The 21,159-nt window shown below is 41.1% G+C and overlaps 1 protein-coding gene and 1 non-coding gene across 2 annotated transcripts; one reads left to right on the top strand and one right to left on the bottom strand.

Annotated features, from left to right (window-relative positions):
- Positions 1–6,037: 6,037 nt before the first annotated feature.
- On the bottom strand, positions 6,038–20,514 carry LOC141134110 (extracellular calcium-sensing receptor-like). The gene is made up of 6 exons (XM_073623694.1): positions 20,288–20,514; positions 17,028–17,319; positions 14,370–15,200; positions 12,421–12,648; positions 8,847–8,964; positions 6,038–6,948 (listed from the first exon to the last, which is right to left on the bottom strand). The coding sequence occupies exons 1-6, from the start codon at positions 20,512–20,514 to the stop codon at positions 6,038–6,040; spliced, it is 2,607 nt and encodes an 868-aa protein (XP_073479795.1).
- On the top strand, positions 17,807–17,911 carry LOC141135736 (U6 spliceosomal RNA). The gene has a single exon (XR_012243595.1). It is a non-coding gene; the product is annotated as a U6 spliceosomal RNA (small nuclear RNA).
- Positions 20,515–21,159: the final 645 nt, after the last annotated feature.

Here is a 21,159-nt window from a genome sequence, read left to right as displayed (position 1 = left end):
TCAACATGTGCTATCTGCCATCACGAGAGATCAATGGATGCGTTTTGGGGGTGCAACCCCTTCCTCAATAATAAAGTAGCTGTGAGGAAGGGGTTGCACCCCCAAAAAACTTCCTTGATCCCCCATGATGGCAGGTAGCACATGTTGACATTCGGCAATTTGTGTGCATCTTCAAAATTTGGCTTTTCCTGGGGTGACTTCACCCCATCTGAACGCAATATCAAACACAGTTTGTAAATACTCATGTCTGATATTGCCTTCAAGTTCTACCAAATGTGAACTTTGTAAGTTCAAGATTTGTGTCTTTCTTGTTGGTTTTAAACATGCCTGTTTTATCCTAAATGGACATTGCTACTTTTTCTAATGTGACCCCAAAAATTGTTATACAACAAACATGTTGGTTTGTTTTAAAAACCTTTTCTAAATGCACATGTGATTGTGCTGGTATTAAAAAGATTGTTAATCAAGAATGTGTGGATTATTGTTTCAACGCTCCAAAACTTTTGTTGTGCTCTAATTTTTGTTTACTGTGAAAATAGGGGTTATTTCCTAAGGTAAAATCCACTTTGCACTACAAGTGCAGTTTCAAGTGCACTTGTAGTGCAAAGTGTCTTTGCCTTTAGTAAATAACACCCAACAGTGCTTTGTAATGTTATACAATCACGCCATTTTCAGGACTCACCACATTTCTGTCAGGGTCAGCTAAAAGAAACACAAGCAGTAAATGTCACCGAAGATTTTAGTAGTTATTTTTTTTTATTATTTGAAAAAGGTTTCAGACATTGTCTGGCATATTGATAGCCCCCCTACCCGCAAAGTATTCAAGGTATCTTAGCCGGACATCACGGGCACTCAGGGGGGGCAAGCCAGGATGGCCACTTTCAAGCGCCATCAGGGTTGCTTCATTTAGAATTCCGGCCTCAGGCCCAACTGAGCCAGCATAGTTGGCAGAATGTTGCCGTAAAAAGTTGTGTAGAACACAGCACGCCAGGATGATGTGATTCAGTTTCCAGTTGCCATGTGTATGGGTGTAAGAAATAGGTGGAACCGGCTGGCCATGATTCCAAACGTGTTCTCCACTACTCTTCTGGCTCTGGCCAGCCGGTAATTAAAAACCCTCTGGTCCGGGGTGAGGGTCCTCATCAGGAAAGGCCGCATAAGATGGTCCCCCAGCGCAGACGCTTCATCCACAACGAAGACGAATGGGAGTCCTTCCACATTGTCTTCTGGAGGTGGCAAGTCCAAGCTGCCATTCTGGCGACGCCTGTAGAACTTCGTCTGAGCGATGACTCCACCATCGGACATCCGGCCATTCTTCCCCACATCCACATACAGGAACTCGTAAGTAGCCGACACTACCGCCAACATCACAATACTATTGAACCCCTTATAGTTGAAATAGTATGACACCGAGTTGGGTGGTGGGATGATGTGGACGTGTTTCCCATCAATTGCCCCTCCGCAGTTAGCAAAGTCCCACCGCTGGGCAAAGTGGGAGGCCACAGTCTGCCATTCCTGTGACGTTGAAGGAAACTGTGGAGTCAAACAACAACAAAAAATTTGTCATTTTGCACATAAACAGGGAAAGCAGATTAGACACAAACATTCTTGGCCAACATCAAGATAACATTTATTTGAGGGAGCTTTTAAAGACCAAAGTATAAGGTACACCTATCAGATTCCCCCCCCCTCTCTAATGGGCCATTTCTAACATTTTAGGGGGGGAGCTCTTGGACAGGTAACCCTCTCCACTTCATTGAGAGATGAATACCTAAATAATGTGTATTACTTTGGCCAGCCCCTCCTTAGTTACTCTATTGACAGCCCACTGGACAGGTAAGAAGTGTCATAATACAAAGATATAAATACACACTGTACACATTTGAGCACATTTTGAAATTCTGCTAATACCTATCAAGATAATAATATGATACAAAAACTTTAAACAGTACCATTTGAAAGTATTCAGGCAGGCCCTTGCACTACATGCTTTGGGGAATTCATCCATACATCTGAGCACAAAAGAGATGGGTATAGTGTGTATGGGTTTGGCAAAGTCAGCAGATAGATGATTGAGGATAGATAGAGAATTGGTATCAGTTGACTTAGCAGTTGCCAGAATTTAAAGAACAAATCACATTTTAAAACATTTTAGGGGGGGGGGTTGGGGTAAAGCACTACTATGGAGCTGATAAAATACATTGTTAAGTGACTACATGAGGTGAATATAGGGCCAGGAGACCATGCTGGGGAGGTAAGTGAAGGCAAATATGTATGAAGGACAAAAAAAAAAATTACAGAAAAATTAAGCATGAATAAGAACAAAGGGGACATCACAGCATATTACAATCATGGTAATTAGGGAATGAGGAAAGAAATACAATATATCATCAAACATTCTATACAATAAAATGTGATGTTAAAGGATAAAAATCTTACCTTAATATAATCCTTCTGCAGGACCTGGATGATGGCAGAACAGGTCTCTGGGATAATGATCCCCAGTGCCTGAGGGGAGATGCCTGTCGAGAACTTGAGGTCCTGCAGGCTTCTCCCCGTCGCCAAGTACCGCAGGGTGGCGACTAGCCTCTGCTCCAGAGTGATGGCTTGCCTCATGCAGGTATCCTGCCTGCTAATATAAGGGGTCAGCAAAGCCAACAAATGGTGAAATACGGGGTCCGTCATGCGGAGAAAGTTCCTGAAATCATCAGGATTATTCTCACGGATCTCACGGAGCAAAGGCATATGACAGAACTGATCACGCTGGAGCAACCAATTCTTGGTCCATGAACTCCTCCCAACCCTGTTCATGGACTGGACTTGTGTCAAGGTAAGGACCCCAACACCAAGCCCCCGCACAGCACGAACTCTACGAGGAGTACGTATACGCAACATGGCTAGAAAATGGTCGGCTGTTTAGAACGAAGTAACAGAACGCACTGAAGAACAGCAAGGCCTGTGAAGAGCAACCTGAAAATCAGTAATGAATGAACAAGAACACAATGATAAATCAATGCGAACTCACTGCATGCACTGAAGACCAGATACAAACCCACAAGCACAAACTGAACAGCAGAAAACGATCTGAAAGCCACGAGTCTGAAAAAGCGTGAATCGTCTCTCACAAAACTTTTACTAACACGAGATTAGCAAAAGGAGCCCAAAGGGTGCCATGCTTGGTTAGGACCTGCCCTTTCCTAGTCTCGTCGTACGTGGTGTACGTGACCGCGTTCTTGCCGATAGGAAATTCTGACAACTTTGTGCGACCATGTGTATGCAAAACAAGTTTGAGCCAACATCCGTCAGAAAAAATCCATGGATTTTGTTGTCGGAATGTCCAATCAATGTCCGATCATATGTACGGGGCATAAGACTAACAAAGGAAATAAATTAAGAGCCTATTTACACCACACTTTGATTTAAATGTGCTACCTAATGCACAGAAATGCCTGCCCAATTTCTGGCAGTCCACTGTACATCCTATTGGCCAATGGTAAACTAACAGCGAGAGGATTATGGGGCATGTAATCCCAGATATCAGTGGGTCCAGGATGATTCCCTGAGAGTGGACTGCAGGCCTCAGCATGCCAGCGGGAGGAGGAAGAGGAGGAGGTGAGAGGGGACATGGAGAGGAGAATAACCACAAGGCTGTTTGATGTGATACTAAAAGACCAGAGGCAGCAGAGGAATCCTTCCTTTTTTCCCTGCTGGGAGGACATCGTGGCTAGGCAAAGTGGGGACCCTTCCAGGAAGCAGGGACACAGTCGGTTGCAGATTACTAGCCGCAGACCCCTGATCTGTGTGTGGGGCACCTTTACAAAGACCGCTGGGCCTTCCGGTTGCCAGTTGGGCATCCCTAAAGAGTCTGTTCCAGAACACCTTCTTCTTTTGCCTCGGTGTTGCTTGGATTGGTGAGCAGGCAATAGCCCATCCTGCACTTACATTTAGGGAAAGACACTGCATGCAGACACCTTTACCTCCTCTTTGTATCAGAGCTTTCACAGGAGACACTTTGTTCCAGTTACCCTATGTCCCCCACATGGCTTCTCGCAAACTGCAAACAAGACTTCTTTATGGCTTTCTTTCAACAATGGCTTTCTTCTTGCCACTCTTCCATAAAGACCAAATTTGTGGAGTGCACGACTAATAGTTGTCCTGTGGACAAATTCTCCCACCTGAGCTGTGGATCTCTGAACCTCCTCCAGAGTTACCATGGACCTCTTGGCTGCTTCTCTAATTAATGCTCTCCTTGCCTGGCCTGTCAGTTTAGGTGGACGGCCAGTTCTTAGTAGGTTTGCCATACTCTTTCCATTTTCGGATGATGTATTGAACAATGCTCCGTGAGTTCAAAGCTTGAGATATTTTTGTATGACCTAACCCTGCTTTAAACTTCTCCACAACATTATCCCTGACCTGTCTGCTGTGTTCCTTGGCCTTCAAGATGCTGTTTGTTCACTAAGGTTTTCCAACAAACCTCTCAGGGCTTCACAGAATAGCTGTATTTATACTGAGATTAAATTACACACATGTGGACTCTATTTACTAATTAGGCGACTTCTGAAAGCAATTGGTTCCACTAGATTATATTTAGGGGTATCAGAGTAAAGGGGGCTGAATACAAATGCACACCACACATTTTAGATATTTATTTGTAAAACATTTTGAAAACCATTTATCATTTTCCCTCCACTTCACAATTATGTGCCACTTTGTGTTGGTCTATCATATAAAATCCCAATACATTTTCGTTTTTGGTTGTAACATGACAAAATGTGGAACATTTCAAGGGGTATGAATACTTTTTCAAGACACTGTGTATATATGCAATTATACATATAATTGCGTTTATAGTTGGCCCCCTACTTTTGCCCCTGTCCCCATGCAATGCCAAGCTGCTGCTAACAAAGCAAACAGAATATTGGCATGCATTAAAAAGGGGATCAACTCCAGAGATAAAACGATAATTCTCTGGTCCGGCTGCACCTGGAGTATGCTGTCCAGTTCTGGGCACCAGTCCTCAGGAAGGATGTACTGGAAATGGAGCGAGTACAAAGAAGGGCAACAAAGCTAATAAAGGGTCTGGAGGATCTTAGTTATGAGGAAAGGTTGCGAGCACTGAACTTATTCTCTCTGGAGAAGAGACGCTTGAGAGGGGATATGATTTCAATATACAAATACCGTACTGGTGACCCCACGATAGGGATAAAACTTTTTTGCAGAAGAGAGTTTAACAAGACTCGTGGCCACTCATTAAAATTAGAAGAAAAGAGGTTTAACCTCACCTACTATGTAACTATGCAACTATGTATATATGCAATTATACATATAATTGCATTTATAGTTGGCCCCCTACTTTTGTCCCTGTCCCCCTATGTGCCCCCCCCTAAATATGAAAGCTTGAGACACCACTGGTATGAGTAGATTTTCTTTTAACCCAATTTTATTGCCAAAGTACCATATTTGCTTTGCAATGCATACTTACATTTTATCTCATATTTATTTAGAAATATATATTAACTAGTCTATAAATCTTATGCCGCGTACACATGAGCGGACTTTACGGCAGACTTTGCCCGGCAGACGGGATTTCGACGGACAGTTTGATCGTGTGCGGGCTCCAGCGGACTTTGTTTTCTCAAAAGTTGGACGGACTTAGATTTGAAACATGTTTCAAATCTATCTGACGGACTCGAGTCCGGTTGAAAAGTCCGCTCGTCTGTATGCTAGTTGGACAGACAAAAAGCCACGCTAGGGCAGCTATTGGCTACTGGCTATGAACTTCCTTATTTTTGTCCGGTCGTACGTCATCACGTTACGAATTTGACGGACTTTGGTTGATCGTGTGTAGGCAAGTCCGTTCATTCAGAAAGTCCGTCGCAAAGTCCGTCGAAAAGTCAGCCGGGCAAAGTCTGCCGTAAAGTCCGCTCGTGTGTACGCGGCATAATAAAACCTAAGTAGGAGCTAAGTTAGATAAAACTTTGAGCTCAATTTAGCATGTTGAAGAAATAAAGCACATTACATATACACACCTAATATGCTATCTTTTATAAATGCTGTTTCTCATTAGAAATTCTTTAGTGTTCATGTCAGGTCTAAACAAGATGATAAAACATTTTGGGAAAAACATGCAGGTGATGAGAGCCCAACTGGAGGCCAAGATGGCGAAGATCTCCATGGCAACCATATATTTGCCCTGTGCACTGAGGGATGCTGGGATGTAGGATATCCAGACACTGAGAAAAGCTAGCATGCTGAAGGTAATAAACTGGGCGTCATTGAAACTGTCAGGAAGTCTACGAGCCAGGAAGGCAACAATAAAACTAATGGAGGCCAAAAGAAAGAGGTAGGTCAACATAGTCCAGAAGGCAACGAGTGATCCTTCATTACATTCAATAATAATTATTCCAGGTTTAGATTGTGTATTGTATTCTGGGAAGGGAGGAGCAATACACAACCAGACTACACAAAAAACAAGTTGTAGGAATGAGCTCATTGCAATGACCACGTAGGACACTTTTGGGTTTGCCCACTTTCTGAGATTACTGTCTGGCATGGTGGCTATAAAAGCAAATATCACAATGATGGTCTTGGCCAAAATGCACGAGATGCAGAGAGCAAAAACCATTCCAAAAGCAATTTGACGCAGGAGACACTTCTCACGCTGGGGATAACTTATAAAAATCAGAGGGCAGAGGAAGCACAATGAAAGGGAGACCAAGAGAAGACAGCTGATATAATAATTGTTAGCTTTAACTAGAGGCGTGGCCTTAAACCTTATAAAAAGGTTCATAATGGCAACTGGAACCAAAGAGGAAACAACACTAATGGCAGTTAATGTTTGTCCCAGTGGATCTTCATTTGAGAGATATTCTATAGGTTTTAGAAGACATCTTGATTTCTGAGAATTTGGCCAATGATCCCACTGGCACTTCAGGCAGTTGATGGTGTCTGAAAGAAAATTTACAGGCAAAAACAAATGTTGCTTCTGTTTTTAGTATATTCCATCATTTCACTATTAGAACAGAAATACATTTTCTGATTTTAAAGTGTAAGTAAGTTTAAAAGTTCTGAGTGCTAATAAATTAATAAAGAGCCTGCAAGAAAACTTACAAGTAAAAAAGTGTTACTTCTGTTTTCACTATATTCCTTAATTTCTCCATTAGAACAGAACAGAATTTAGCTTTTAAAAAAAAAGAATAATCCTTTTTATTTTCAACAATATGTTGTACAAGAATTATTTTGGCAACTTAACTTAACGTCATCTGTTCACTTGATTTTAAAATGTGAGTTTAAAGTTCTGAGTGCCAACAAATTAAAATAAGCACCCGCAACGAACACAGAAACCTTAAAACTCGATTATCAATTATTAGTAGAGGGTCAAGGCAGACAAAAATCAAGTTTCCATAGTTGCCATGATCCTGGTATCATTAAGAATAGGGTGCTCCCTGGCAGTACAGTTTGAGGATTAATAAAGCTACATAAAGGGACTATACAGTAAATAATTGTTTCATTAATTTTAACCACTCAAGGACCGAGCCTCTTTCTGAGATTTGGTGTTTACAAGTTAAAATCTTTTTTTTTTGCTAGAAAATTACTTAGAATCCCCAAACATTGTATATATTTTTTCTAACACCCTAGAGAATAAAATAGCGGTCGTTGCAATACTTTCTGTCACACCATATGTGCGCAGCAGTCTTACAAGCGCACTTTGTTTGGAAAAAATACACTTTTTTTGAATTAAAAAATAAGACAACAGTAAAGTTAGCCCAATTTTTTTTTATTGTGAAAGATAATGTTATGCCAAGTAAATTGATACCTGACATGACAAGCTTCAAAATTGCGCCCACTCGTGCAAGGGCGACAAACTTTTACACTTAAAAATCTCCATAGGCGACGTTTAAAAAATTCTACGGGTTGCATGTTTTGAGTTACAGAGGAGGACTAGGGCTAGAATTATTGCTCTCGCTCTAACGATCAGCAATTCCTCACATGTGTAGTTTGAACACCATTTTCATATGTGGGCGCTGTTCACATATGTGTTTGCTTCTGCACGCGAGCTCGGCGGGACGGGGCGCGTTTAAAATTCTAATTCTTCTTTTTTTATTATTCATTTTACCTTTTATTTTTTTATTTTTACACTGCTCTTTAAAAAAAAAAATTGTGTCACTTTTATTCCTATTACAAGGAATGTAAACATCCCTTGTAATAGAAACAAAGCATGATAGGACCTCTTAAATATGACCCCAGATCCCATATTTACACTAAACTGCAATAAAAAAATATTAAATGTCATTTGTCTCTTTAAGAGCTTTGGGCTGAAGTGACGTTTTGACGTCGCTCCAGCTCTGCAATGGTATGGAGACGGGTGGGGGCCATCTTCCCCTCACTCATCTCCATACCACACATGGAAGAGGACCCGATCACCTCCGCCGCTACCGTCGGCTCCGGTAAGCAGCGGAGGGCACCGGAGCATGGTGGGAGGGGGGCCCTCTCCCGCCGCCGATAAAAGTGATCTCATGGCAAATCCTCCACAAAGACCACTTTTATCTGAAAGCGGACCGCCTGCTGAAGAAGAGGATACTGCGGTTATGGTAGCTAGCTGCTGCCATAACAACAATCTTCCTCTTCAAAGTACCGCTGTATAATGAGGGCGGTCCGTAAGTGGTTAATATTTAGCACTTGAAATTGCACTAAATGTTTAGAAATTGAAAAATATTTAGGATATTAATAATCATGCCAATCTTGATCATCTCCATAATTCAAATTCGAGTTCAAAAGCTTTCAAGGCAGAATAGATTGGAGAAGTATGACTGTGGAAAAAATAGACTAGATGGTTGCACTTTTACCTGTCTGATTGGACATCTCTCCTGGTGGACAGGGAACACAGTCATGACAGCAGACAGGTTGTCCACTTTTGGAAACCTTACGAAATCCTGGAGGACAGCTCTCACTGCAGACTGATCTCTATATTAATAGAATATGATAAAAATCATTATCAAATAAATGTTGCAGTTCTTGGTATTCTTTGTCTAGGTAGGATAGGGTTGGACCCTCCATACGGCCCACTTAAGAGTGTGTCCCTTTTAAATCCTTCCAGGAAGGAGAGTGACTTCACTTCCTTCCTGGCAGGATCTCTTAAATAGGGTTGGATGAGTCTAGAGTGGAACAGCTTGGCAATGTGAAGAAGAGCCATGAAGGGAAGCAACATCTAGAAGCTGAGACTTTTCCCTTTTATTTCCCCTGGAGGGACTACCCTGAAGATGGGCACACGGGACACCTCACCAACTCTATGGAACTAAAGACTATTCTTGGTAAGAATCCCTTTCTTTCCTTTCCCTTTCTTTTGAACTATGTTTGGCCCAAGGTCTGAGTAACTGTTGAATACTGCAATTTTTCAGTAAAGAAGAAGTTTATCTTCACGAGGTCTTTGTGTGAGTTCTTCAGGTAATGCAGTAGAGGGAGTGAGAGAGTACAGTTACAGTGATGCCAACTGGCTGTTGAGCCCAGGGAGAATTGGGCCAGGGTCCTGATACCCCTGATAAGGGGGTACAGTCACACAACCAGAAGGAAGGGCAGAGGATCTGGTCATTGCCCCCCCATGACACATCGAGAGGAGGAGAGTGTGTGTTACAGAGAAAGTGCTGGTATGCCCGAGAGGGTTTGTCTTTATGTTAGGGGTGGCCATGAATAGGCAGGCCATCACCTGCTAACATTTGTGTAATAAAAATTGGTTATTTATTACAGTAAAGCCTTCTTAGAGCAGGAGGTATCTAAATGTCTAATTTCATCACCAATCATAACATTTTACTATCATTTTCTTTATTTCAGGCAAATGGATGGAGCCAAACAAACCATTCCTTAATGTTTCTTAGCTAATTGTACACCTAGAACAGCTAATTTATAGCACTGAAGAAGTCACGTGACGTGATGATATGCATTAGGATTGGAGCATGGGACGCTGCCATAGACAAACAACAGGAGACAAGCTCGGCGCTCGTAGTTACTACACACTGCAGCATTGTTTTAAATGTAAGTTGATTGGACTTGTTTTATTAAATAAATATACCTTTTATATGGGATCACGCTATGTGCGTCTCTTTCCCCCTCACACTGTACATCACTACTCTACCTGACGAACACTGAGGAGAGAGGCACGGGGACATGTTCCAGTTTCCAGGCACGGGGACAGATTCCAGATTGGTGATACCCCTGGAGGCATACGAGCTCGGCGCTCGTGGATTGATGCCCACACTCACTTCATGAAAGTGAGTGCAACCTCCCCCTGTGTGTGTCTTGCCCCCCCTCCACTGTGGTCGTTGCAGAGTTATTTTACATGCTGTATACTTTTTATTTTTTATATTTCGCTTGGCATGTTCATCATTGTCACTACCTTATACATGGAATGTCTACACCTGCGGGTCATTTGCAACACAGGCTGTACACCTTACAGCTGTAAGGTAAGCGGCTTGCAAACACGGAGGTGTCCTCACTGAAGATCCCCCCTCCCTTCACGATTGGACTTGTTTTGTGTTTCTCATCACGTGTTTTTGCTTTTTGGACTGGATGATAGAACTAATATTCATGTTTGTCCTAGGGATTTGTCACTTGTAGTTCACCAGGATCTGGCACGTTTTTGCTAATGGGGCACTAGCCCACATATATTTTTCTTGCATTATATATATATATTTTTTTTTTTTTGCATTGTGTCATTATTCACCCTATTTGTGTTGGTATATGCATTTTTGTTTTGCTATATTCAAGCAGTCATTGTTTCACGATTACCTTTATATATTAGGCTTTGTCTGCCCGCAACATGTCATGTTGATCAGCTACGTTGCACTGCACTGCATCCCCACCATGTTCTTTTAGCATGTAGGATCTATTCATGCATTGGCCCGTTTCTGCTTTTTTAGTTCACTTTGCCACTTTAGTCATCTTTGTAGCTTCCCTCCCCCCCCCCTTCATCACAGCGCAACTACCATCTTCCCCCACTTTTGTCCCATTTGTCCTGCCTTGGATCAGTACTTAGGTGTTGCAGCAGTGTCCTTTTAGCATAGCCCCCCCCCCGACAGCGCAGGAGTTTCCACTTTCACATTAATTTATAGCACAGATACAGCCTAATATTACAGAGATATTTGATCCATATTGTATACAACTGTTTAGGACCTGTTGACCATCGTCAGTGCAATGGCTTCAATCGAGCAGAGCTTGGGGACCAAGCAGAAGATATAACCAGAGAGATTATGATGAGGTGGCCCAAAGGGGAAAACAAGACTCTCCTTTGAACCACTGCAAATCAAAACCCTCTTAGAACAGAAGGTTTAACATTGTCAGGTTCGCAAAAAAAAGTCTGTAGGACACGAACATGAAAATCAGTGCTAATTTTAAAGGCTTATATGCAAGTTATTGCCATAAAAAGTGTTTGGGGACCCTGGTACTGCCCCAGGGGACATGGATCAATGCAAAAAAATGACCGTTTTTCAGGCGCAGTGGTTTTAAGAATGCTTAAAGTAAAACAATAAAAATTAACTATTCCTTTAAATATCATGCCTGGGGGGTCCCCTTAGTCTGCCTATAAAGTGGCACATCTGTCTGATGTGTTTTACAGTCCTGCAGCAAAATTAGATTTCTAAAGGAAAAAATGTAATTTAAACTCGCGGCTTTAATGTATTGCCGGCTCCTGGCAATATAGATAAAAGTCAAAGAAAAACCAGCGTGGGTGCCCCCAGTCCAAAGGGCCTGGTATGGATATCAAGGTGAACTCCACGCCAAAAAAAAAAAAAGTGCCAAAATCCATACCAGACCCTTACCTAACCTTACACTTCTCCATAACTCCATATCTCCATGCTTGTTTACCTTCCTAGGCCCCCCTCATATTGCTCTCTATCCTGTGACTCCAGGCTGGGTCCCAAGGTACTCTGTGCTTTGGGGTCAGTCTAGAGAAGGGGCCAAGCATAACACTCCTTCACTACCAGAGTAACCATCACTTTTGCAATGTCACCCATTTCTTGGCTGGTTGATTGCTTTAGCAAGTGGCACAAAAAACGTAGATATTAACAACGGCAATCTAGCTATACTGTATGTATTCATCTGCATATTTTGCTTTTTATGACCTGATTTTAATCTGCTGCAATTAAGTTACAATTAAAGGCCTGGGATTGGACAGTGAAGCTGTAGGCTGATGAGTTCATCCCTCCGTCACTCTGTTCTCTTCTCCTATCAGTATGTTCATTGTTTGCACATGAGCACCGCAGCCCAACTGATTGGCTTTTATTGGCTATATCATTTTGTGTCTGAGTTCACATTTAACAGGATCCAGTGCCCAGAAAAAGGTACCCTGTATACGTTTTATAAACATATCTTTTGAGTTGTAAAAGGAACAAAGGGAATGGCCTTTTCTAGTTGTATTTTTATTCATACCTGGTGATCCTCTATTGACCACACAATGGCACTTGTATTTATGGCAAAAGTTTCTCCTGGAGGTGCTGCGGTGTCATAACTTCCAATTTTGATTTGTTGTATTTCACCTTCTGGGCTCAGCTGCCAGTTCACTATGTCATATGCAGCAGGTGGGTCACCATTTTCATCAAAGTAGAGTTCCCTTCCATTACTTCGCCTAAATCTCACCCTTTTCATATAGTATAGGAGCTGTTGCATGGGAGGGTTAAAAAAAAGAACAATAAAAGTTACTTTTATTTTATTTATTTTTTAAGCCACATTAATGGTCTGTTTTAGTTTTAGTAGATGCTGGAGAGTTACATCAGTCGACAATGTATTATATTTCCATTGGTAAGATATTTGTCCTTGAGTTCCTGGGTCTGCATACTAGTTGTGGTCATCCTGATAAATGTAACACATACAGCTCCTAGATGCACAAAAACATTGTCAGAAATTATGGCAAGGAGATCTCCATGTAGGAGTATCCAAAACATACAAGAAGCTGGGGCTGACTTCTCTACCTATAGCTAAATATTTATTTTCAGTGGACTAACGGAAAGCTGTATTTTTTGCACAGAAAAATTAATTGTCAGAATATCAATAAAAAATATGGTCCTATATGTTACCGTCTGTCCAAATGTGCATGTCTTTATTTTTCTTGGTGTAACAGTTTCACAAATATATTATTTATGTTTCTTATGATCTACATAGGACAGTGAAACAAGGTTCGTGCCATAATTGGAAGTTATGCTTTCAAAAAATAACTCCAGGCAGAAGCCCCAGCTGGAGTCTGGGGACATATTTCAATGCCCTTCCTTTAAATTTTTTCTAAAAAGTAGTATATGTTGTTTTTTTTCCATAACACTTGAATGAGTGTTGAATGGTAGCACTCAAACTCTATTTGGTTCAACATTCAAAAATTGGACCGGCCACCAACAATTGAGAGAATGGGCATACAGGGACTTTTTGGGTGCTACTGCAATCAAAATAAGAAAGCATTCAAGCTTAAATCTCTTAGACCCCTTTCACACTGGAGGCATTTTTTAGGCAGGCGCTTTAGCGCTAAAAACAGCGCCTGTAAAGCGCCTGAAAAATGCCTCATCTGCAGTCCCAGTGTGAAAACCCGAGTGCTTTCACAATGGGGCACTGCGCTGGCAGGACGTTAAAAAAAGTCCTGCAAGCAGCATCTTTGCGGCGCTTTTGGAGCGGTGTATACACTGCTCCTAAAGCGCCCCTGCCCCTTGAAATCAAGGGGCAGTGCCGCAGCGCTTTGCAGGTGCTTTTAACCCTTTATACAGCCTCTAGCGGGGGTTAAAAGTGCCCCGCTAGCGGCTGAAAAGCGCCTCTAAAACATCAGTAAAACAGTGCTAAAACTAGTGGTGCTTTACCGCTAAAGCGGCCACTCTGTCAGTGTGAAAGGGCTCTTACTAAGGTGTATAGCTGACCATTTCACAGGGCTATCAAACATATAATAGCAGAGTCATCTCTATACTGGCATCTGCAAGACATCTTGACTCATCCTATGTGAATGGTTTTTAGACAGATTCTAGAGACAGAATTTTGCTTCCACATCCCTGATCTTGACCGATCCTATATTTCCATTCATCTGGTAATTGTCTCCACCTGTGGAGACCACCTTTTTTAGAACCACACAAAGTTGGCTCCACTCAGAAGGTCCCCTCACCCCAAGAGTAGTATATTTTCTTAAAGGAATATACAGAACATTTAAACATTTGCAGAGAACGCACAAGTACTCTCAGGGTTTATTGGGACTAATTGGAGAGTTCTCCCTCTGTAGTTATCTTTTTTCTCCACTTTTTTTTAATTTAGTAACACAAAATAAAATGAAGAGAAGGTCTCATAGAAGCATAATACCAATCTATAAGCTTTGATGGAAATAGACAACAAATAAAAAATAGATACAACAATACCTGCCAAGGTTTAAAATTCCACTTATCTGCACAGTTTGCATCAGCAAATGGGCCTTTGCCTTGGGGGCATTTTCGAAGATCTTCCAAAGCTTTGGCCACCACATGGACCGCAGTGTAGAAATTATAGGGGGACCTTAGTGTAGAGACGTCCGTAAAGCTGTTTTGTATCATGTCTAGTTTTTCAGACCCTGTGCACTCTCCTTCTGAGGTCTCCAAAGCTGATGTTAAGTTAAAGTTATGGGCAAATGTGCATTTAAATGTGTTCTCCCAAAATAACTTAATCCAGTCTCCACCGATAGACATAAAAGGATTGATTTTGTTGAGAAACTCTTTAAAGTTTGGCAGTGTCCCACTAGAAAAAGTTAGTCCAATGCTGCCAGTAAGAAGGTTTGAATATTTCTCAAGAGAAAATAGGTTTGCTGTTGACCATGCTTCACTGGCAATTAATATCTTCTTGGAGACATTTTGTCTTGACCATTCACCCAAGACAATGATCAGATCAGCTTCATTACAGAAGGCCACCACAACTTTGGCCGTAGACCGTTTAATTACATTTACTATATGTGGAGCATTACGATCTGGCTGGTTCATTAGAATGTTTTCACTGTATGCCACACAAGCCCCAGCCTTGACTATACCTTGTCTGATTAGCTGGATACCTTGTTGGCCATAGTCATCATTTGCAGCAATAAGTCCAACCCATGACCAACCAAAATGCAAGACCAGTTGTGCAAGTCCGTGAGATTGGAATGCATCACTTGGCACTGTTCTGAAAAAGGATGGGAATTTGTTCCGATCGCTCAGTAGAGGACTGGTTGACCACTGGCTTATCTGCAAGTATAAGTTTACGTTAACCTAATAGTTATAGCAAGAAAATAAATATTGTAACTTCTATTTCAGACTTCTTTTTAAAGCGTGGTGCTAGCTACCAATGGCACAAGATCCCACCCCCCTACCCCCTTTTTTTTTTTTGGTCACCAGAACAGGAAGATAGAAGAAATTTCCCATAGATGGCACATACATCAATTTAAAAAATATAGGATTTCTGACTGTAATTCTTGCTATTCACTTAAAAAAAAATAATAATAAAAATTAGAACTGCGTGGCTTTAAAAAAGATTGTAGCTTCATTACTTAGTAAACTCTTGAGATAGAACTAGACTGCAAGTTTGAAAAGTCTGGACCTCAATCTTTTGGACTTGTCACAAACCAGTGCTTTTCCATTCAGAGGTTATATATAGAATGGACTCTTGTAGTAAGTCTACATGGATACAACACAATCTTTCTTTTACTTATTGGCTGGATTTTTATTCCTATTGGGTGATTTCTCCCTTTTAATAAAATTGCACAATGAACTGTAAGTCAATAGAAAAAAATAAAATAAATAAATAATTCCAGCCCATCATAAAAGGAAGGGGATGATGTCTTTATATTTAGGTAAGTATGGTTTTACACAATTTTCACAGCTGCTGCCTAGGGATTGCTAGAGAACTGTGACAAGAAAGAGAGTGCAACATGCTCTATGTACATCCTCTATGTACATGCAATGTTGGATGGGGAAAAAATATATAGCAAGGGTTGCTTTAATATACTATATAAATAATATTATAATAAACAAAATCCTCTGAAAGTACTTGTTTGGCAGTAGTATTTACAAAAATGCTGTAAAATATAATACCAAAAAGCATTTGTGATTTGTTGAGCCAGTTAGTACCTTACACAGTATAAAATGTTTTAAAATGAATTGTTCAGTGAATTGATATAAGTGGCCCAAAGACCCCAAACAAGGAACATGAGCTATTTGCCCCCATCCCCTTTGTGACATTAATGTCCTAATAAGGAACTTAATTCTTAGTATAGCACTTATGAGACAAATTACCGTACAAAGGGTAGTTTTGACCCATAACCCCCTGCAAACTGATCTAGTTTGGATCAAGTAACCAGTTCATTAATACCCTGGGCTCTTCTTCATTGAAATAATAATCTGCGAACGGTCCATCAATTCAATTTTGCCATTATTGCATACCAACAACACCCATTTATGGAGTAAATAAAACATTTACAGGGCAGTAATGTAAGTGAATGAGAATGGGTCTTTGCATATGTAAGGCTCCCTGACCCACTGTAACTCAATTCACCAGCACACCCCTTCCTCCATTGCAGCTGGCAACAATACCTAGTGCTTCTAGGTATGGAAGAGTATGTAACCTCCTATATTACAAGTGCAGTGCTCACAAACCCAAAACTAAAGTTATAAAAAAATAAATAGCAATGAAAAATAATCCTAAGGATCACCAAAACCTTACCCCCACTGTCTCTCATCCAAGTACAAACCGAGGCCAACCCTGCTTAGCTTCCGATATCAGATGAGATCAAGCACATTCACTTCTTTGTATAGTGCTTGCATGTGATTACTAGGTCTGTGTAGTATTCCTTAATTTACTGAATAGAAAGATTTTGCTTCAGTCTCTTTTGCTACTGGATAGCTTTACTATCACTTCATCCCCAGGCAAAAAACAAGGGCAACCTTCAAAGTGGGGACATTGATATTAAACTCCTACAGTAGTTTACATCTCGCGCACTCTCCCCAAAATAAAAAATGTAAAAATAGTCTGGAGCTGGGCTTTGCAATGAAACATCTGATAAGTTAAACCATTACCTGTGGAAATCTGCCGAGCCCCAGAATATGAGCTATTGTCATTGACTGCGTTGAGACTGAGGGACCAAGAACAGCAGTGAGAGGAGAATTTGGAAGACATCGATAGTTGGGAACAGCAGTATCAAGTCCTGTTACTATTTGTAGCGTTGCCTTCACATTCTGCTGAAGAACATTACACGAATCATAAGCTTGGAGGCCGAGGCTTACATTCTGTAAGATGTTGGAATTATTGTTGATCTCCTCGATGGCGAACAGTGTAGCCTGGAGTGCCAGAAAGCTCTCAAAGAAGAACCTTTATGACAAAAAATGAAAACTGTTAAACTGGAACAATACATTAAACAACACATAAACAGAATTAAGATTAAAATAAATACATGGGCTAGGAAGAGACACGCAGCACACACTTGGCCCCAAGCAACACCCAGTCCAATGTTCAGACCTATAAATTGTGAAGGTTTTTAATTTTCCTTTTTGAGTTATTTTTTTCCTGTCTCCGAGATCCTATACCTTCCCCACCCAGTTAGGACTGGAAACTGCCGCTCCCCCCACCCATCCTGTGCAAAATGTGTTTTTTTTTAATGCAGTGCTGGTTAACAAAGGCCTCCACCTCTCCTTCAGCAAGATAAGATCCATTGAGATGTTCTTGCTGGGAGTTTGCTGAGCTGCTAGAAAGCTTTGATGGTATTTGCCCAGGAGGGTCTAAACCTGTAAAGGTGTTGCAACTGTCCACCTTGGAAGATAGCAAGCTTCTTTGACCTATCTAATATATAATAATTTAGGTCCTCGCTTGAACAGGACATATGCTAAAATTGGAACAATACAGAGAAGAATAGCATGGCGCTGCACAAGGACCCGTACACATTTGTGAAGCGTTCCATATTTTTGTCTTCCAGGATTCTTCCTCTTCTCTCCCTTCCCCCTTATACTCTTTCCCCTCTAGTTATACTTATTACTTTTCTTTTTCTTTATAGCATGGATCTACAGCACCTTGTAATATTTCTTTACCATGATTTTTCTGCCTTGGGCCCTTACACCCAATAGAGTTTATTTGCAATTACTGTTTGCGTTGCAGGACAATGGTATATGCATACCAAATCATTGTACTTTTGCCCTTGGGGACTCATTTATATATATATATTTTTGGCTACGTCGTCTTATGGACTTATACAGTATATCTGTTTTGTATTCCTTTCCTTTTAAAAATTCATTAAAATACATATTTATCTTTATTATATACTAGTTTAGGTCCTGTGAAATGTGATGCCACAAGGTTGTGTCCCAGTTTGAAGGAGTTTGTGCATGGGCACCAATGATTGGGAAGATTTAGTGCACTAAAAATTGGGTGGACACTTAGAAACATATATATATTTTCCCTGAGACATATTCGTTTGTGCTTTTTTTAGGAATTCTGTGGATCTTATTTAGTCATGTATTTGTGCAGTTTAGGACACAATTGTTAAATGTGCTTTATTTTTTGTCACTTTACCCTGTATGATATTAGGTTAGCTGTACTAGTATTTAGTGCTGCACTGTTAAAGAATTATTTGTCTTATTTGTTTCAATTAATATGTTTTGAGTGTTGGCAGCCTATAGGGTTTAGGTGTTGGGTAAAGCATGAAATGGTCACTGCATATTGTTTTTTCATCATTATGATTATTAATAGGTCAACAACTTGCTATAGAAACTATAGAAAGATTTTTGCTTAGATTTGCAATTCCTGTGGCTGAGAGAGAAAATACTCACCTCTGCTGTTGGCCATGACTCTGACTGCTGCACAGTTTTGGAGGACTCTTCTGCTGAAGTTTGTGCAGAAACTGACACTTCTTGGAGATTTCCCTTTCTCACCTGCTGCACTCAGTAGTTCTTCCTCCCAGCCCTCAAGTCACTACAGGGAACAGTAGTAATGTAGCGTTTGATGGAAAGGACCAATGAGAACAGCTGGGGAGCAGGAGATCTACAGATCAAGAAACGTTGGTTTCTGCTCAAACCTAAGGGTACAAGCTCTTCAATGGAATGGCGGTTGACCATGCAGGCAGCAGAAGAGCAGTGTATTTATTCATGAGCAGGACTGAACTGGCCATAGGGCACACCAGACATTTTCCCAGTGGGCCATGGCCACATGTCCTAACAAGAGTGGTCTGTTGATGACCAGGCCACACAGTGGGAGTTAATCGGCAACCGGGGTCCAGACAGGACTAACACAGATCATTGCCACTGCTCACCTCCTGCTATTTAGCGATGCCTGTGTCTCCTCTCCAATCTCCCCCGCCCTGCCAACAATGTCATCCTATCAGCAGAGCAGTGGGTGGGAGGAGCTGGAGATCTGCACAGAGAGTGGGAGTATATTCATATTAATAAGTGGGTAATCACCAGTTTGTTGATATGATCCAGATCTGCAGCTCCTCTCACCACCTGTTCTGCTGATAGGATGTCATTGTCGGTGGGGCGGGAGACCCTGGAGAGGACACACAGGCTGAATCCTGCCTCTGCCCTGCCAAAGGTATGACTGTGCAGGGGAGGCAGAGAGTAAAAGGGACACTGTGATTAGAGAGAAAAGAAAGGGGGGATGACTGCAAGGGGCACTATGATGAGTGGCTGTGATTGCTAGGGGCACTGCAATATAAAGATGCACTATGATATAAAGGTGACTGCACTGTAAAGGGGCACTGTAATCATTACAGTGCCCCTTTACAGGGGATTTCACATTGCCCCTTTACATTACAGTAAGGAGGACAGACTCCGTGAATATCCAATCAACAAATGCCCCTGAGAATGCCCGACCACTCCCCCCATCCCTGGAAAAATTGGCTGCTCAGTCTAAAATACCCAGGTTTATTTTTTGTCCCAGTCCGGGCCTGATCATAAGTAGACTGAGTTCTATGTAATCATCTGCATAACGAGCAGATAGAGCTCTATACAAGGTCAGTAGAAGAGCAATAAGAGTGTACTTTCTGAGGCCTTCTCTCTGCCTGCTTCCTCCTCCACCAATCACATTTAAATGTCTAAGGCATGCTTTAGATCTGATTGTTGACTATGAGAAAATTCTATTTGTGAAAGGTAACATGTGTGTTCCAGCATTTCCATCAAATGTGTTCCAGGATCACTAGATTACCCAAAATGGCAGTAGGGGGTGAAGGGGGGATGGGGGGGTGTGCAGTACAGTAATGTTTGCAAAGGCTAACGTTATGCTTCCTGTATATTATGCATCTGAAAGATAATGTTTTAAATTATATGAGCACTACAAAAATTATTGTACTCACGTTGTACAGGTGGTCTTTGGAGGCCGTTCTGTGAAAGAAACTTTGTAGTAAATTTTATCCAGATGTAAAGGGAATAGGAATCCTATTAGTACATCTCCTGGTAGGGTCATCCCCTTAAGGCTTGGCGTTTCCAGGTGGCACCTCAGGTCAGCTGGATCATTGGAGTGAGAAGCCAGAATCAAGTAAGGAAGGGCAAGGATCCAGATGGCTTTACGTAAACTCTCCATCTTGCTTTTATCAACTCAGCACTGAGACGTGAGCACACCAGAACCATATTCTTTTGGTATGTCTTCTTCAACAATTTTTCTCTGACAATTATCGGGAAACAGGAGAACATTTTTTTTTAAGATGTAACAAAAGGTTAGGCAATATAATGTGCAAAATGTTTTCTGCAATGACCCCTGGTAACCAGATTGAGATTGATTGTGATGACTTGCTGAACTTTGCAGAAAGCTCTTGCAAATCACACTGCCTTGTTAATTAACTATGGTCACATTATTATTTTACTTGTGTGTTCTCCAGAAATAAATCAGTCCAGCTAAAAATCTACCTGGAATCTACAATATAAGCTTGACAGAGATTTCCAAATATATCTTCATCGCTACTAAAGAGCTGGTATTTAAACTGTTAGGTTTTTATTTATTTATTTTTTTATTTATGTATTTTTTCAGTTTTGTATGTATGTGTTTATTTTGTTTTCCTGCTTATAATATGATGAAAAAAACTCATGCAGTCCATCTCTTTGTGGCACCACACTGAATATATTGGTTGGTATACTCGTAACTGCCATTTCAGACACCCCAATATATAATTCTAACATAATCAAATGGGTTCTTCCAGTTAGGTGGTAAGCTTAGAATAAAATCTTATTC

This window comes from Aquarana catesbeiana, linkage group LG03 (assembly GCF_042186555.1).
Source record: "Aquarana catesbeiana isolate 2022-GZ linkage group LG03, ASM4218655v1, whole genome shotgun sequence".
Lineage (NCBI taxonomy): Eukaryota > Metazoa > Chordata > Amphibia > Anura > Ranidae > Aquarana > Aquarana catesbeiana.
Note: the sequence above shows the minus strand (reverse complement) of the source record. Positions and strands in the feature narration are given on the sequence as shown.

What these genes read in the sequence shown, in the direction of transcription:
- LOC141134110 (XM_073623694.1), bottom strand. Translation starts at nt 20,514, where the DNA reads ATGGAGAGTTTACGTAAAGCCATCTGGATCCTTGCCCTTCCTTACTTG. An exon ending in GGCTCGGCAGATTTCCACAG is followed by an intron (nt 15,201 to 17,027) that starts GTAATGGTTTAA and finishes TTATACTTGCAG; the next exon opens with ATAAGCCAGTGGTCAACCAG. An exon ending in GGAATTTTAAACCTTGGCAG is followed by an intron (nt 12,649 to 14,369) that starts GTATTGTTGTAT and finishes CCCATGCAACAG; the next exon opens with CTCCTATACTATATGAAAAG.